General features: G+C 51.7%; 1 protein-coding gene across 1 annotated transcript in view; it reads left to right on the top strand.

Moving 5' to 3' along the window:
* The window catches only part of PLXNA4 (plexin A4), a 421,883-nt gene that overhangs the window by 315,579 nt on the left and 92,424 nt on the right, over positions 1–13,880 (top strand). The window contains exons 5-7 of the mRNA XM_035021130.1: positions 699–799; positions 11,951–12,074; positions 12,795–12,948. Of these exons, the coding sequence (XP_034877021.1) occupies positions 699–799; positions 11,951–12,074; positions 12,795–12,948 (379 nt within the window). The remainder of the gene's footprint in view (positions 1–698; positions 800–11,950; positions 12,075–12,794; positions 12,949–13,880) is intronic.

Genomic DNA, 13,880 nt, shown 5'->3' with positions numbered 1-13,880 from the left:
CGAGGGCAGGAGGGGGGGAAGGAAGGAAGGAAGGAAAGAAGGAAGGAAGGAAAGAAGGAAGGGAGAAAGAAAGGAAGAAAGAGAAAAGGAAGAGGAAGGAAAGAAGGAAGGAATGGAGAAAGAAAGGAAGAAAGAGAAAAGGAAGAAAGAGGAAGGGAAGGAAGGAAGGAAGGAAGGAAAGAAAAGAAAGAAAGAAAGAAAGAAAGAAAGAAAGAAAGAAAGAAAGAAAGAAAGAAAGAAAGAAAGAAAGAAAAGGAAGGAAGGAAGGAAAGAAAAGGAAGGAAGGAAGGAAGGAAGGAAGAAAAAACAAGAGAAACAATAAACATTTGGATTTATTACATTGATAAGAAGTAAATAGGTGATGATTGGATGTTTGTAGAGTGTTTTGGGGATTTAACGGTGGGAAAGTTTAGATGTACACTGTATAAATATCTTCTATAACAATTTAAAATGAACTCTAAGGAGGTTATTGGCAGAGACTTCTAAGAAAGTAACAGGTGTTTGTCTCCCCTGGATGCTTATGTGGCCACCTGCTCAAATATGACCACTCAAGGTCCCTTTCAGTTCTGGCACCCTGGGCCTCTCCACGTTCCTATGCTGATTTAGGTGATTTATCTGATAGAATAGCATCTCTTCCCAGTGAACTACTGGGCGTTTTGCAAAACCCTAATCACCCTTCTCTTTTCCTCCTGTCCTAGCTCACCAGAGTCCCCGTGGAGTCCTGTGGTCAGTATCAGAGCTGCAGCGAGTGCCTTGGCTCTGGCGACCCCCACTGCGGCTGGTGTGTGCTCCATAACACGTGAGTACCGCTGGGCAGCTTCCTCCGGCCTCCCACTTCCCCTGTAATTCTCCTCCTCCTCGCCTGCTCTGTCACCACCCTCCTTCCCTTTTTTTTTTCTTTTTTTTCTTTTAAAGATTTTATTTATTTATTTGAGAGAGAGAATGAGCTAGAGAGAGCATGAGAGTGGGGAGGGTCAGGGGGAGAAGCAGACTCCCTGCTGAGCAGGGAGCCCCATGTGGGACTTGATCCCAGGACTCCAGGATCATGACCTGAGCCGAAGGCAGTCGCTTAACCAACTGAGCCACCTAGGCGCCCCCACCCTCCTTCCCTTTGATCTCTCTTCTCTCCCTGCCTTTTCTTACTCTTCCTTTTCTGTACCCTTTGCAAATCCCATCCCATTCTTTTGTTCCAACTTCACTCTAAATTGCCAGATTCCAGTAAGAAATGTATGGAAATGTCAGCCTGGGAATGATGAGGAGTCAGGATGTGGAATCATGTGGGTAATTGCACTTTGGAGGGCTGGAGGGAGATTCCTGGACATTTCTGATTATGACTTGGCTGGAGGCTGATGTTCCAGGACTGAACACCAAGAAAAAAGGCACTGGACTTTTTTCTCAAGGCTCACGTGGGCCACTAAATCATGTGCAAGATATGGACTCTCCACTTAGTGATGTGACAGCCACAGAAGACACTCTTCGATATCTACCCAGAACCTTCTGGTACTTGAGGTGGACATTTCGAGTGTGTAGCACCCAAGGACCCTCCCTCTGCTGTCAGTACACCGCTCTGGCTGTCAGACGGCCCTGGACTTGGGCGCACTAGACCAATGAAGCCCTGTCCCAAGCACTGGGCACTCTCCCTATGTGCCAATGAAGCCCTGTCCCAAGCACTGGGCACCTCTTGGTGCCAGTTCCATTGTATTCTCTAGAAGAGGGAAGAAGGCAATGGTATGCAGTGGAGGTATGTATATCCTACATATACATGACTTTCTGTGTGGTCTCAGTTTCTCCCTTTGGTAACATAATGCCTGCCTCCTGTCAAGTAGCAGAAAACTGGGGTGAACTGGGGCCCAAGGGAAGTCTGGGCAGTTCGTGAAGGAGCCCATCAGCCTGTACTGAGAAACCAGCAGCCCTGCACTCCTTGTGGCCTAAAGAAAACAGCCATGGACATAGACCGCTGCCACCAAGTCCAAATTCCACATTCCCCAGCTGTGCAACAATCTGGGGCAGCCCGGCTCATCTGTGGATTAGAGACGGCGATGTGGGGCCCGTCTTGTCCCCCTCACCAAGTCGTTGGAGAATGAAAGGAGATGGCGTTGGTGAGAGCATGTCCTGAACTGTGGAGTGCTATGAGATGGAAAGCGGAGGTGGGGCAGGAATGGCCACACCGTCGGGGAAGGCCCGAGAGCTCCCGGGTGTGGGTGCCCTGCCCCTAATGACTTTGGTCGACCCCCAGGATTGTCCAGATGGCTCTACTTCAATCGCATCCTTCCCTTGCCATGGGCACCCCAGCCTCAAACTGCCTTCCTCTGAGTGGTAGATGGTCCTGCTGGATTGCCCTCACCTCCGTTAACCTGGCATCGCATCTGATTTTGAAGTTTGCGTATCTTATTCATGTGTGCCTTATTAAGCACACGTTCTCAGAAAGCAAGAGATGTACAAGGACTTTGTCTTTGCTACTCAGCACCAAGCAGCTCTCAGCTGCTATTGGCAGCTCTCCCTTGCCCAAAATGCCACGGCGAGAACAGGCGTGGGAGAGCCGTGAGGGACCTAGCGGGACGGCTGGGATGGAAATCACTGGAATCTACTTCTCACTCTTGGCAATTGTGCTATGGGGTTTGGACAAGTTTAGGCAATTCCCATTACTCATGGTAGTTCTGTCAGTCGCCACAAACACCAAATCTGAGAAGGCCGAGCCACCACTCCGATGATAGTCCCAGGGCTAGGTTCCTCTGAGCCTCTGGTCACAGCATGTCTGTGTTTTATGTGCGTCTCCATTTAAAGACACCTTGTTTACTACAAATTGTTTTATTAACATTGAACTCACGGCCAACAGCATTAGAACTCATGCCTGAACAAAGTCTACCTCGCACATGTATTTTCTCCGTAAGGCATATCATGGTCTTCTCACGCTTAAGAGCATTAGACGGAACTTCAACACAACACTTGGAGGCCATTTCAAACAGTGAAGTCACTGACAAAATGCACGACAATGCAGAAAATGCAGCACTAAAGAGATCCCGAAAAGGACATTTGTTTATAGCATGAACTGAAACAAGAAAGCCAAGTATCACCACCTGGTGCAACCTCTGATAGGAATGTGTGGGTGTGGCCAGCCACATTTTTCTCCACCCTGCTGATGTCCAGGAATGACCGCAGAAGTGCCCTAAATATCAATGTGGGGATTTTAAATAAATGGTAGCAAGTCAGGTGAATTCGCACACGTGGAATCCACAACTTAGGAGGATCATAACTCTGTACATCGGAAACTTGGCATCCTCGTTTATAAGGAGGAAACACAATACCTTCTCGTGCTGGTAGCAAGTGGACAAAAATCAGGTAATAAAGGATGTTGTAAAGGTCCAAGGCGCACCACCAGGTCAAGGTGGTGTTCTCTGAAATCTTGAGCCTCCTGGTGCTGGGGTCTGTGCAAGTGTGTCTGGTAAATCTCAACTTCCCTGGGAGGATACAGCTCCTGAGCTCCTCTACGTGGAGACTGCCTGCTCACCCTGACACTCACTCCCAGTGTTAGTGACTAAGGAAAAGCATGGTCCCACATGGCTGAATGAAGAAGAGAAGGTCCCTGGGTCTTCGAAGATGCTGTAAATCGGAATATAATGTTTAACATAGAGAAAGTGAGATAAGCAGATCTTAAGTGTACACTTTGAACAGTTTTGACACAGGCAAAGACCCAGGTAATCCACACTCCCACCAAGATACACAAAAATCTCTGGGGCGCCCGGATGGCTCAGTCGGTTAAGCATCTGACTCTTGATTTCAGCTCAGGTCATGATCTCAGGGTCATGAGAACAAGCCCCACATCACATTGCACTGGGCTCCACGCTCAGCGGGCAGTCTGCTTCTCTCTCTCTCTCTCTCCCTCTATCCCTCTCCCTGCTCACGCATGCTGTCTCTCTCCCTCTCTAAAATAAAATAAATAAATAAAATCTTTAAAATACATATATGCATATACATACATATATATATACACACACACACACAAAATATCCTTCATCCAGAATGTTCTCTCGTGCTCTTTCCATTCTTTCCAGTGGGCCTTTCTTCCCTAGTCACTTAAGTTCAGGTCAAAGCCAGACACTGCTTCTTCTGATACACTCTTATTTTATTTTATTATATTATATTTTATTTTATTTTATTTTCTCCCTTGCATTTTAAATAGATGCCAGCCGGACATTCACAGTTGGGAGAGATACATGAGGACACGGCTGGAAAAGGCTGGGGCAGGCAGAGTCAGTGCAGAAGGTGGAGGAGGACCAGAGGGAGCCTACAGACACTCCCCCTGGGGCACCTCTGTTTGCTAAGAAGGGAGCATGGTGAAAACCGCAGGGGCTTTTATTGCATATGGGAGTGCCGTGCCCCCGTGGATCTTATCTGTACACCTTTTCACACTGGCCCTGCTCCCTCAGAGGCAGACACTGGGCTAGGCTCGGTGGATGCAAGGGGACTCTGTTAGACGGCCTCTGCCCTGAAGCTTCTTGGCAACCAGGACCCTAGTCCAGGGAGGAGGTAGGGGTTGCAGACTCTACCAGAATCAGCGCATTTGGGAGGTCCCCGTCATGGGCAAGCCCCTGTGCTCAGTGCTGTGAGGCCCAGTGAGCCTGACTCTCGGGAAAACCAGGGCAAAAGAGCATCAGGAAGAGGGTTCCTTTGAGTGTCAAGTTTCCTTTTTCTGTCACTTTTGCCAGCTTTTCCTATGGTTGTAGGGAGTAGGCGGGTGGGAACTTCGTGGGAAGAGGATAGCGGAAGCTCTGTTGTGTGACAGAGAGAGGGAGGGAGAGAGCAAGAGAAACAGGAGGAGAGACAGAGGAGCAGAAAGAGAGAGAAGAGAGGGAGTGCATAGTTTAAGGGCAGGGCCCCTACTAACAGGTGGCTCAGGTGGCTGAAAAGGTCCTTTCTACCAGCAAGGGCACAGGTGGGGTGCAGACTGAACAGGCTTAAGAAATGCTTGTGTAATTGAAACCTCCCTCCTTTTATCTCAAAGGACGGGCCTGCTGACCCAGGAGCACAGAGCATCGCCCCATTGTCCTCTCATGCAGTCCCCGACCCAGCCTGAGGCTTGCTGGTTTCCAGTGGCAACAGTGGGTTCAACAAGCTGGGTTTTTATTTGCCCCTGAATCTTGAGCCCATATTCCCAGGACATTCATCTTGGGCCTGAGCCTACCTCTTCTGACTTGGGGGAAGGTAAAGAAAGGCCTCCAGCCCAGCCCACCTTTGCCTGTCCTGGGCCTGGAACATTCCCTCCAACCACCAGGCTTGGCATGTCCCCAGGCCCCTCTCCATCTTCCCCCCCACCGGGCCCTGGCCAAGAAGCCGATCTGGGTCTCAGCAGGTAACGGGATCCCACAGCAGAGCCAGCCACATCGATTGGCCCAGACGTTACCTCTCTGAAGAAGGTTCATCAGCGTCACTCCTGGGAGGCTCATGTAACCCAAGACATCAACTTGCATCAACTTAAAGTCTCTCCCTTGCCCCGTGGTGACCCCTCCTCCTTGCAGATTTCTTCTGTTGGAAGAATGCCCACCCCGGGGGCTTGGCCCAGGTTACTGTGCAGTATCCACTCCTTTTCTCTTTTGTATGGTTTCTGCCAAGATGGGGAGAGTGAAAGGAAGGGAGAGGAGAAGTACTTCTATCCAGAGTGGAAGGGTGGGGTTATAGCTAAGAACCTGCCTGTGGACAGAGCCCGCCTGGGCTGGGTTTCCTCCGCTGAGAGCAACAATGAAAGAGCCACCTTGCGGCCCCACTGTGGAGATTAAGGCAAAGGACGTGTGTGAAGTGCCCTTGAGGTGCCTGGAGGTCACCCTGATTGCAGTGACTGTGGGAGCAGAGGCTGCGGGTCAGACCCAGGGCCTCCTCCATGCCCCCCCTTTCTGTCCCCCGCAACATCCCCCCCAGGACCGGAGGGCTGTGGCTGGGCTGCTGGAACAAGGTCTCTCTGCCTTGGGCAACTCCAACCAGCCGCACCAAGGAGGCCCCCCTGCACAGGGGCCTCCTCGGTCGGCATTGGCCCCTGCAAATGCTCAAAGTCTGTCCCATAGCCATGGTTGAGTGTCCCCTTAATGAAGTACTAGCCGATCCTAAAAAGGCAGATCCTTCCTTGCTGCTTTAGTAGTCAAGGGACTACTTAGTACCAACCTGCTAAGGCAGTGATCTCTCCGAGGGCTGTTTGCTGAAGGCCCGTGCCCTCCCGAGGAACTGTTAGAATCCCTCTGCCCAGCAAACTCTGCGGTCTACACGCTGGTCTTCCCTGACTGTCTGCCGGGAAGTTACCAGCTCCCAGTCCAGAGGGAAGAATCCCAGACTGGTTACTGGTACAGTTGAGTTTTTCCATCTGTGGCCCAGCCAATACACAGCATGGGTTAAAGAAGCTCGCTTTTCCTCTCTTCACTCCTGCCTCCCCCTCTTCCCCGCATACAGGTGTATAACACATGCTTTCATGACCAAAGGATATGAAGTCAACAGTGCCATCAGCTCACAGGAATTAGGAAAGCCCTGTGGTCCATATGAGCTCTGAGTGGCCCTCCCAGTCTACTGACTTGGCTCCCTGGGGGACAGCCTGAGGGGCTGGGCTGCCTCTGAGGTTCAAGTGCAGACATGCACACCATATACCAGCATGCACCACACTCTGCCCGGTCTGCCGCCCTGCACCAAGCCTGCCGACCTGGAGACATTAACAGACACGAAAGGTCCAGGCTGTGGGATAATGGATAGCCCGCAAGTGGACCAGGATCAGTCGGAGTAACCGGTGAATGTGTCTCAAGTAACAGCCAGCATCCTCCTTGTGACTGACTGGATGGCGGGGAGGATGGACTAGCCTGCTACCACTTGTCTTTGCTTCCTCCTCCTCCTCTCTCTCTCTCTCTCTCTCTCTCTCTCTCTCCCCCCCCATCTCCTGCCCTCAGTCCCTCCCCCTCCCTGCAATCCTGCTCTTCTTTCCACCTCCTCTTTCGTAACCCGTCCTCACCCTTACAGAAATAAATAGGTCCAAACAGCGCTCCCTACTGACAGAGAGGAGAGAGACAGTCCCCAGTTCCCCTTCCTGTTGGGCACCTGCTACCTGTAATTCTCTTCTCAGAAACAGGGAACCTCCCCAAGTCCCTTATACTACCACCTGAGGCTTGTGTTCAATATATCATTTGTTTGAGGAGGGGCCAAAAGGAAGGCAAGGAGAGACTCTGACCTGGGACCCAGGGTGGATCTCAGCTCTCCGTGCAGGGATGGTGGTGGGCTAGGACCATGTGGTTGGCATGTAAGCCCACAGAGGTTCTTGGGCCTCCTCTGAATTCCTGCACCTGCTGGTTCCGTAAAGTCCTGTGCCCTCCTCCTGCTTCGGTGGGTGGGGCCCAGAAGGCAGGGAACCCCATAGCAGCTGCTCAGGTTGGCTTTGGAGCTTTAAAGATGGCAAAGGGTTGTGAGTCCAGTTGCCGGTTCAGCAGCTGGTAACAAGGGAAATTGTAGTGTAGTCATGGTTTATCCAAGAACAGGCTAAATACTTAGGTGGAGACCATGGTGTTAGTCACTGGATCCTAGAATCACAACACTGCACGACTCGCCTGGTCCACACCCTTCATGCGGGAAACCTCTTGCACACTCATCTGCCTGGAAGGGTTCCTTTCCCCATCTAGCTCACCTTCCTCCAAGCTGCACAGATGTGCCTGCCCATTTCCATGGGCTTTCCTGAAGAGGGCAAGGCCAGTGGTATTGACAAACCCAGTTTCTTCCCTCGCCAGGGTTCCCAGATGTGGATACAGTGACCAAAGAGCCCCTGTTAGAGTAAGCATTCCTCTTAGCTTTTCTGTAAAGATCATTTGGGAAACCCTACCTCCACCCCATTTTTTTCAATCTCCTCATGTTCTAAACATGGCTCCCCACAACAGTGCACTTCAGCCCAGGCCATGACCAATGTGAGGTGTTAAGGATGGTGGGGGTGCCAGCTGTGCGGAGAAGTCGGGAGACACTCTGATAGCCAAGGCTGGTGGACCCTGCTGCAGGGCCAGGGGATGGACCAGCACCCACCCACCCCTGGCCTGGAGGCTCGCCCAGGCCCCACTCGCAGCCCCAGTTCCAAATTGAAATTTGCTCACCCAGCCGGTGGCACTGGATGTTAATATTTCTATCACCGTCCTTAAGAATTAATTTCTAAAGAGCTTAATCACCACCTCTTCCCTCTCCCTCACCCCCTTCCTTTCTCCGTTCCTCTCTTTTCCAATTTTCCACTTGGCTGGGAATTCTCCGGCAGCGAAAGTTCAGGCTTAGGGGAGGACGGAGGTGGCTGCTTCATTAGAGAGGATAATCTCATTGGAACCATTGGCTTGAATAATAACCCCTCCAGGGGCCAGGCCTCTGTCCCCATGGCCTTTCAGCACCTCTGAACTGGGGCTGGAGGGCCCAACTGCAGAGAAAGCGAGATGAGGAAGGGCTGTAGGAGGAGGTGAGCAGGGCTACACTCCAATTCTAGGGGCCTGCCTGAGCTGTCTGCTCAGGGTCTGCTTCCTGCTGGCCCCCTGCAGGTCTGTGTTGTGGGGGGGGTGTGGGGGGAGTGGCGAGGGGTTGGCATGGATGACTGTCTGAAGACTCCAAGTCACCTAGCGTGCACTTTTTGAGACCTGCCTGGCAAATGGATGAAGCAGGACCTTCCTCCATCTCCAGGGTGCTCCCACAGTGGAATTGAAGGAAATGCTATAGGAAGTATTCGGAGCCCCATTGAAAGAAACATCTAAGCCACCACCCCCGCTACCCCCAAAAGTCATGCATGAGTCCTTTGCACACTTGCCCGCTCTGGCCTGGGCTAATGGGAAATCACAGTCCTGGAAGAGTAGGAGGCCATTGCCCTGACAGACCCTGTAAGGACTCAGAAGGGATCCGTCCTCCCCCGGCCATTATCCTATCACATCTAAGGTCAGTTGTCTGTGCGTTTGGACATTTGCAGCCTCCACCCTCATGGGCCCTGAGGGATAGTAGAAATGTCAAAACATCCCTGACACTGACCTTAAACTTGACTTTCCACTAAGAGAGCTGAGTAGTCAATACCCTTTGACAGCTAGTAAGAAAGCAGAGCTCCAAGCAAACCCGACCACTCTTTTCCTCTTTCCTCCCTCCTGGTCTCTGGGGCTCCCCCTCCCTCATTAGGAGGAAAACTGCTGGAACCACCTCTGTCTTTTTGTTTCTGGTTTGCCCCACGGGCCAGTCTGAAAAATCTGTGCTTCTGTGTCAGCTGCAGTTCGGAGGGCTTGCATGAGGAAGGCAGAGCAGGGATGGGATCATAATACTAGCGGACATTTGTTGAGGGCTTATCGCGTATGAGCTGTGCCCTGTTCTAAATACTTTACTTGCATAACCTCATTTAATTCTCCATAATAACCCTATTTGGTAGATACTATTTTGTCCCCATTTTGTAGAAGAGAAAATTGAGGCACCAAGAGCTTAAGTAATTTGCCCAAGATTACATGACTAGATGGGATGTTTAAAATTGTAAGCTACAGGTGACTTCCTTGGTAAGACCTAAACCTGGAGGAGGGGGATGACGAGTATTTGGTTCAGGGGCTCTTACATTCGGGGAGCCATGGAAGGGTGCAGCCACATGAACCTTGGCAGCAGCAAACCATGCAGGTAGACCTCATCTTGAGATCCCCCAACCAAGTACCTTTGTACACCTTCAAGAGAGGTGGGGTCCTCTCTTCTTCGTCTGGATTTCTCTTCAGCAGTTGATGTTTGGCCCGGACACAGGTTCATTTTTCCTCTCTTCGTAATTTAATCAAAGACCTTTTTCAGACCTACGGATTGCTCTTGGAAATAAGAACTTCAAAGTTGGGGAGTCAGTGAATAATTTAAGCCTGTACCAGCTCCCTGGGTCTGCTGTTAATGGGAGTAATAACACTATTAATAGCAATGTCAGTGCATGGAAATGTTATGAAAAAGTCCATAACATTAGCTTAATGGCTGGAGGTAATGAAGTACTCACAGAGGAGCTAGCCTGGTAAATTAACTTCTAAGACTTTTAGGCAGATGCCCTGTTGCCATGGTCTGCTAAAGCAGCCAGGGAGGTGACCACATTCATGTCTGACCCTTCGCTCTCACGATTCCTAGAAGGATCCTAGAGAAGTCACAAGTTGCAATAATATTCAAAGTGCATCCTAGTGGCAGGCAAAAATAGCAATTAGCCTAGAGACAAACCTTGAAGGGAAATTTTGTAATCGCCTCAAGGCACACGAAGAGAACATCAAGATGGCGGGGAAACAGGTTTAGCCGGTCGCAAGGCGGTCCGAACCTCACTTCTCAGTCTCGAAGCTTCAGAGAGGTACGGCACAGCAGTCGAGAGCAGAGGCTCCAGGGTTCATCTGTGCTCAAATACTGGTTCTCTCTGATTAGCTGGTGACCTTGCGCAAGTGACGTACCCACCCTTTCTGTAGTTTCCTGGTCTATAAAGTGGATTTTTAAATGGTACCTGCCTCACGACATTGTTGAGAGGCTTTGACATAAACCATAAGCCTCTTACTGTGGTGCCTACAAAGCGCTCAGGGACTAGCAGCCATGAGTGTATTACTCAGAATTGTTTTCCACTTTCTTGTTACACATCCAATTTACTCTGTGGCCATCCTTTTTGTCCCTGGGGCTCCTCTTCCCCCTTTAGTCCATGCTTTCGGTGACTTCTCCTTCATTTGCTGAATTCTCCCCTGACTCTTCACTGTTAGGCTGTCCCTCCCACTGAAGCCAAAGGTTCCTTCTTTCCCTGTGGTGTTCTCCTGTGCCCAGTCACCCCAAGAGTGGCTCAGGGGGTCCTGGAGCCTCTCTTCCCTCATCTCTAGCCCCACCCTTCACCGGTCTGCTTCTCAAGGTGGATGCTCCCTCCCCAATATCCACTCCCCATGCGGGCTCCCCATGACATCCTGGCTATTCCCTGAAGCTCAGATACGTGTGTGCAGTGAACTCCCCGGCCCAGGCGGAGAGCTTAAGCACCTTCCCCTATGTGTGATGTGCACATATGGGTGAAGGGCCGTGATTCTTATGTGCATGTTTCACTAGCCCCGTCAGTTAGGCCTGTGAGATCCCAGGTTGCCCTGAATGTGGTCCACCTGTGACACAGTATACTTTGAACGACACAGGATGCTAAGCAATAATAGAAACCTTCTCTAGCAGTTACCCTGTGCCAGGGAACTGGGATTTGGGTCCAAGGCAGTCTGGCTCCAGAGCATGCTTTGAACTGCTCCACTCTGCTCCTTTGATCCTTCCTTCCCTCCCTCCCACCCACCCACATTTGTCTTCTGTCTACTGGACTTGAGGTATACTGGGGATCCCGAAATAAGTCAGGCAGAGTCTCTTCTTTTGAGCTCACACCTGGTAGGAGAGGGCTGCGCTTAACCCAGTAATTATCATATAATCGAAGAAGTTCTAGACGAAAGAAACCCCCAAATGCTCTTAACTTTGCCTAGGCTGGTGGTGGGAGAGATTGCAGATGCATAATAGTTGACCCATGTCTGGAAGGGTAGGTAGAAGTTGGACAGGGGAAATGTGGAGGGAGGGTGGTCCAGAGAGCAGAACTGGGCAGCACAAGGCGAGGAAATCTGCAAGAGTATCTTGTATATACAGTGGGAACAGGTCTCGGTTTGCCTAAGAGGGGAGGAGGGCTGAGGATGAGTGGGGAGGTAGAATAGTGACTCTGCAACTCTTTATGTGAATGAGGAGGATGTGAGGGGTCTTTAGGATGACCCTCAAGTTTCTGCATTTGGCAACAAGTGATTAGAATTGCCATCTTTTTCAAATTCGGGCTTGGTGGGGGAGGACCAGGCTGGAGGAAGGGGGCAGAAAAGGTCAATCCTGGACACATTGAGTTTGGGCATGTCCTGGGAGCTGCTCGCAGGGCCTGACCTCCGCATCGGCCCCTCGCCGGAGTAAGTGGCCTTCTCCTGAGTCACACGTTGCTCTGTCCCTCCAGATGCACCCGGAAGGAGCGCTGTGAGCGGTCCAGAGAGCCCCGCAGGTTTGCCTCTGAGATGAAGCAATGCGTCCGGCTGACCGTCCATCCCAGCAATATCTCTGTTTCCCAGTACAATGTCCTGGTAAGGGCAGGGGGATCTGGGTCCAGGGACGTGGCAGAACCCTCTTCCCACCGAAGCCCACCAAGGCTTCTCAGGAAAGCTGGGCCACGCCTGACCAGCCTAGCTGATCAAGAGCAGCTTTAAAAGATGCATCCCTGGAGATGGAAGAGGGGAACGTGCACGGGAATATGGGGCAGAGGCTTTCTGCACAATGGGTAGAAAGACAGGGAAAAGTGTGATACCAAAGAGGATCAAAAGGGTGACCAAGAGAGGGAGGCTGTTGGGAACTACATGTTTGTCTGTAAGATGGGAAGGATGTATGTGCAGAGGGAGAAAGGGGGCAGGATGGCTCCCATGTTCATGCACTGGGCCCTTGGTGGTTGGTTTGCCATTTTTCCAAAACTAGGGACCATGGAAGAGGAGCTTGACCAGCAATACCTCAGTCCTGCCCGCCTTTCTTTCTACAGACACATCCCCTAAGCATTCCCATTTCCTGGGGCCAAATCCATCCATATGTAATGAAGGTTCCTCTGTGTCTGTCTCTTTCCACCCCACCACCTTGTCTCTGTCTTGTGATGGATTAATGGGCTCTCTTCTTCTATGTGTTAATATCGCCTCCTGTTTTCCCTCTTTTCTTTCTCTCTGATCTCTCTTGATCTCCCTCTTTCTTCCTTTACTACGCCCCATCCCTTTCCCCACTTCACTCTCTTCCTCTCTCTCCCCTTGCCTGGCCGTTCGCAGCTGGTCCTAGAGACATACAATGTCCCGGAGCTGTCAGCTGGCGTCAACTGCACCTTTGAGGACCTGTCAGAGATGGATGGGCTGGTGGTAGGCAATCAGATCCAGTGCTACTCCCCAGCAGCCAAGGAGGTGCCCCGGATAATCACCGAGAACGGTGAGTGGTCCCCGGAGGAAAAGCGGGGTGGCATGTCCTTCCTCCTGACCTGACAAGAACTCGGGACAGCCGTGGGGGCACTGAGGGAGCCCACAGGCAGGGGAGAGTCAGGGAGGGGGTGCATTGGCGGGTATGATACGGAAGAAGGGGTGAAGTGTCTTTTCGCTGCTCTTAGAAATGACTGTTGAAACCAGGTGAGCTTCCTGGAGGCAGCATCATCCTAGGTAAGGAGCAGCTGCAAAGAGAGTGGAGGGAGGGCAAGGCCAGGACAGCATGAGAATGTGCCAGCTGAGTTCAGAGATTGCCCTGGAGCCTGAGAGGGCGGGCGTGGAGGGGCAGTGGGGGAGGGGAAGCTGGTCAGGAGCAGGGGTGGGGGTGCCAGAGCTCATCTGGCCCCTTACCCTGCCTGCACTGCTGGGTCTCTGATCTCGGGCCCCTGCCTGCCATCCCCACTGTGCCATGCCTTCCCGGAGCTGCAATGGGAGGATCAGGGGTGGAAAGAGGCCCAGTGCCGGTGAGGGACAGGCCCAGCCTGGGCAGATTGATTCCATGTTGGCGCTCCCATTTGGGCTTGTCACATTTGTTCCAAGCTGATTGATTAATGAGACTCTCGGGGAGGGCACAGAACAAGACTGGAAGTGGGGGCCTGGGGTCAGGGCTGTGAATTAAACATGGGCTCTAGTTCCTCCCTGGCGCCAGCTGAGGGTTGCAGGGACACCGGCCCGAATGGAGCCCTGAGCCGCCGCCCCCCCACCCCATCGCCCAAGGCGGGGACGTCAGCTCAGGGTGTCTCCTTACCGAGATGGGGAATGAACTTAGGTGCGTGCATACGCGCACATGCATGCAAAACCTCCTGTGTGGCCTGTGGCAGCGTTAGAGCCGACACATTTGTCCTGGTGGCTAATCTGTGTGTGTGTGTGTGCATGCGCAAT

Source organism: Mirounga leonina, unplaced genomic scaffold, assembly GCF_011800145.1.
Source record: "Mirounga leonina isolate KUSES-001 unplaced genomic scaffold, KU_Mleo_1.0 Mir_174, whole genome shotgun sequence".
NCBI classification, from domain to species: domain Eukaryota; kingdom Metazoa; phylum Chordata; class Mammalia; order Carnivora; family Phocidae; genus Mirounga; species Mirounga leonina.
Note: the sequence above shows the minus strand (reverse complement) of the source record. Positions and strands in the feature narration are given on the sequence as shown.